The sequence below is a fragment of the Hoplias malabaricus genome, unplaced genomic scaffold (genome assembly GCF_029633855.1).
Source record: "Hoplias malabaricus isolate fHopMal1 unplaced genomic scaffold, fHopMal1.hap1 scaffold_202, whole genome shotgun sequence".
NCBI lineage: Eukaryota > Metazoa > Chordata > Actinopteri > Characiformes > Erythrinidae > Hoplias > Hoplias malabaricus.
Genome location: NW_027100959.1, coordinates 2,928 through 7,500, shown reverse-complemented (window position 1 = coordinate 7,500; position 4,573 = coordinate 2,928). Strand labels below are relative to the sequence as shown.

General features: G+C 42.4%; 1 protein-coding gene across 1 annotated transcript in view; it reads left to right on the top strand.

Moving 5' to 3' along the window:
• Positions 1–3,418, top strand: part of LOC136682459 (F-actin-uncapping protein LRRC16A) — a 51,523-nt gene extending 48,105 nt beyond the window's left edge. Inside the window, exons 7-9 of the mRNA XM_066658902.1 lie at positions 92–162; positions 1,375–1,448; positions 3,289–3,418. Of these exons, the coding sequence (XP_066514999.1) occupies positions 92–162; positions 1,375–1,448; positions 3,289–3,418 (275 nt within the window). The remainder of the gene's footprint in view (positions 1–91; positions 163–1,374; positions 1,449–3,288) is intronic.
• The last annotated feature ends 1,155 nt before the right edge of the window (positions 3,419–4,573 follow it).

Genomic DNA, 4,573 nt, shown 5'->3' with positions numbered 1-4,573 from the left:
GTGTGTGTGTGTGTATTAGTGTGCCATTGTTTGTGAGCATTTAACCTGTGATCATGATTCATATGGAGTGTGACTCTCTTTGTTCCTCTAGGGGGGTTTTCTCAGCAGTACAGATGTGTGTGTGACTGGCTCGGCTTGCCGTACAGAGAAGAGGTTCAGTGGGTTAGTACTTATAGTCACAGGAGTACACACACACACACACACACACACAGTAACAGTATCACTAACTGGGTGTTGGTATTAGTATATGTGCAGTCATATAAACACACATCTCTATAATACTTTATTGTATATGACACAATCACACACCTCCATCACATCATTCTACCAACTTCAACAACCCCTGTTTATTCCACAGTTGATTTATTTATTTATTTTACAGCCTGAGATATTTTAACACTGTGAATTTGGTCAGTAGAGGGAGCAGTGCAGTCACTGCTTGATCTCAAACTCCACATACGAATGCAGCCATTCGCTCACTACTGAAACTACTACTGCTGTTTTCAAACACTGAAGCTGATTTATCAACTGCGCTCAGACCTGTGCTTGTTTCCACAGTTCAAGAATCAGATGTTTGTATGTAGTTCCCCCACAATCAAACCTGCGCTACCTCCATGAATATTTCACATTATTGTAGTTACTGACAGATATAAGTATGAATTAAAATGAAAATAGCAGCTTAATTTGCTTTAAAACTGACAATTTTATTAAATTGACGGAAAAACCCGAGCTCGCTACGGAAATTCTCGAACGCGACCGTGACGTCACTGGTGGACAACAGCTGAACAACGCCGCGGTAAAACACCGTTATGACTGACTGTTATGACAGTATCTAGCTAAATAACCAACATTATTGATGACAATAGCCTAGCAATAAGCTAAACTCAAATGTAGAGGTACCGTTATTCTTGTAAATGTGATCGAAGTCGAACTCGAATTCATCCGACACTATAAACCTCCGTAATGCAGCTACGTAGCCGAGTATAATCTGAGACACCGAGTTTAGCGAGTCAAGCTAACGTTAACTAACACCAACTAAAACAGGCGAAGTGAGTGTCCTTACCCTGTTTACCTCCATGTTACAGAGGCTCTTGAACACCTTTCGTTGGTGTCCTTACATGCCCATATTGTTGGAAAAGCGCCAGTGAAATGAGCTACAGATAACGGAGTGAGCGGAGGGTCCTTTCCAAAGTGCCCGTTTAAAGTGGACAAATTTAGTCCATTTTCTGGACTAAATTTCACAGAGGTGGAATAAATTTCAGACGTTGTTATGAGATAAAAAAATTATATATTAAAGATTAAATAAAGCTCTTTTATCATATCTGCAAGGTTGTATTACTGTATTTAAACATGTAGGTCTCCTTTCTCATTCAGGACGTGGACACGATCTATCTGACACAGGACACTCGAGAACTGAACCTACAGGACTTCAGCCACCTGGAGAACAGGTAACCCACCTTCTGCTCACGGACAGCAGTAAATAACATGTAATGTTGTTCGTATCAGTGTCACTGTTTTTATTAAATATGTGTTTTCTACAAAAACCCTTCCTTCAACACAGTCCCAACCGAGTGGTGATAGCTCAGTTAAATCATAGGAACACTGTAAAATATAAAGTGATGCCCTTATGTCTTTAGTTCTTTATGAGCAGGGATCCGTTGGGGATTGTCCCACCACCAAAAATTCCCTCAGTGAATAATTATCCGATGAAGAAGAGCATTGCTCAATGAGTGATTACAGGAATGTCAGCTATTTCACCCTCTACAGTGTCATCAGGTGATTCCAGGAATCCCAGGAATCCCGAGGTCTCTGTGTAAAGGGCAAGACACGTTGAATTCCCATGACCTTTGAGCCCTCAGACACCACTGAATTAAAGCCAGCATTCTTCTGTTATGGATGTCACCATCTGAGCTCAGAAAACACTACTGCGTCCACAAACGCAAACGCGTGGGGAACGTCCACATGTGTGAAGTCCTAATTAACATTCAAATGATTTATCCACATTTTGGAGCAACATACCGTTATTTAAAGGTGCAGTGTTTAAGATTTAGGAGGCCTATCAGAAATTGAGTGTACATACACCTGGAACTATGGATCATTGTATTTTTGTTGGCTTTAAATGAGCTCTTTATATCTATAGGGAGCTGGTCCTGTTTAAAGGCTAAGCAGCAGCTCTATGAAAGTGCCAAACAAATAAATACAGTGGATTTGAGTCCCCCCCCCTAGAAGCTGCACTTAATTTAATGCAGAATGAGGAAAAGGTGTGTTGTTTTTGGCTGCAATCATTCAATGTACAGTGGGACATCTGTGAACAAATGGCCCAAAGATCCCAAAATATCCAGAAAATGGACTAAATTTGTCCACTTTAAACGGGCACTTTGGAAAGGACCATCCGCTCACTCCGTTATCTGTAGCTCATTTCACTGGCGCTTTTCCAACAATATGGGCATGTAAGGACACCAACGAAAGGTGTTCAAGAGCCTCTGTAACATGGAGGTAAACAGGGTAAGGACACTCACTTCGCCTGTTTTAGTTGGTGTTAGTTAACGTTAGCTTGACTCGCTAAACTCGGTGTCTCAGATTATACTCGGCTACGTAGCTGCATTACGGAGGTTTATAGTGTCGGATGAATTCGAGTTCGACTTCGATCACATTTACGAGAATAACGGTGCCTCTACATTTGAGTTTAGCTTATTGCTAGGCTATTGTCATGAATAATGTTGGTTATTTAGCTAGATACTGTCATAACAGTCAGTCATAACGGTGTTTTACCGCGGCGTTGTTCAGCTGTTGTCCACCAGTGACGTCACGGTCGTGTTCGAGAATTTCCGTAGAGAGCTCGGGTTTTTCCGTCAATTTAATAAAATTGTCAGTTTTAAAGCAAATTAAGTTGCTATTTTCATTTTAATTCATACTTATATCTGTCAGTAACTACAATAATGTGGAATATTCATGGAGGTCCATTAAGTGGTGCTTAGCCTTTAACATTAAATGTTGTCATAATTTAATTTAATACCGAACAGAACGGACTAATAACTGCTTTATATTTTCATAAGCACGTATCGCACACCCATTCCCAACTAGTTTGGGAAGCTTTTTTTCTTAGCATTTTTTGAATTATTCATAACACAGTGAAATAAAACGTCTTAAGATTAGTGACAGAATAATAAGCCCATGGTTTGATGGTTGAAGGATCTGAAGGGAAGCCTCTAAGCCGCTGAAACTTGATCCTCTGTAGCTGAGATGTACGTGTCTCATTTTGTGTGTGTGTGTGTGTCTTTTTGGCAGGGATTTGGTGGCGATAATTGCAGTGCTAGAGTTCAACCAGTGGTTCTCCAAGCTCTCCACGAAGGATTATAAACTGGTGAGTCCGAGTGCAGCAGTAACCCTGCAGACTGACACGTGGAGTGTGGGGTAATGAAGCTTCTTCAGATCAGTCCTTCACCATCCCAGCGCCCTGTCTCTGCAGTCACATGACCCAGCCCTGCTGAGAAACAGGCAGCTTAGATACAGAGTCCAGTCATATCACAGTACAGACAGTTCAGTTTAAGAAAAGATGATTTTAAAGGAACAATATGCACTTTTCTCAAGTAATTCTTGTGTGTTATTAGAATTAGAATTAGGTTTACACCCAGAGGGATTTCCTTCATTCATTCATTGTCTGTAAGTCTTATCCAGTTCAGGGTCACGGTGGGTCCGGAGCCTACCCGGAATCACTGGGCGCATATGCAGGAATAAACTCTGGATGGGACGGCAGCCCTTCACAGGGTGCCACACACACACACACACATATAGGAGCTGTGTGACTGCGACGCTACCTGCTGCGCCATCGTGCCGTGTTCCGTGTGAGTGAGTGTGTTTTTGACTGGCGCCCCCTCCAGGGTGTATTCCTGCCTTGCGCCCAATGATTCCAGGTAGGCTCTGGACCCACCGCGACCCTGAACTGAAGTCATTTTTTAATTACCTGACTTTCCAGGGGAACTGCTGAAATCTATAATTGAAGGTCTACAGCAGCAGGGGCAGCATAAATCAGTGTACTGATCAGAATCGTACCATATTACATTGTTTATTTGGGCTGCAACACAGGAAGAAACCCACAGAAGTACTGTTTAATCAAAACAGTTCTGGCAGAAGAGAAACATTTACAGCCAATCAGACACAACCTCCCAATTTTACAAAAAGTCTACCGACAAAACCTCTAAAATGCAACCGATACAGAGTGATACACACAGATCCTTCTTTGTTAAAGGAGCAGTGGGCGTGTGCAGCAGCGGTAAACATCAGCGCCCCCCACAGTTTAGTTTACGAAGAATGAGGATTGGCTGTTGACTCTGTACAGGAGAAATCATTCTGTGTCATAGTGTCAAACAACAGCTACATCTGCCTCCATTAGAAAAGGGCTGCATTTTTATAGTGTTTTAGTGGAACTCGGTGCTTGCCGTTGCCTTGGGACCACAGAGAGACCCCAGGGGGTGGTGATGTGTGTCGCGGGGGTTAAGAGTCCCTGTCTTGGATCGTTGGAGTCTCGACCCAATGGGAAGCTGATCCTTCCTTTCGTATACATGTTAAACAG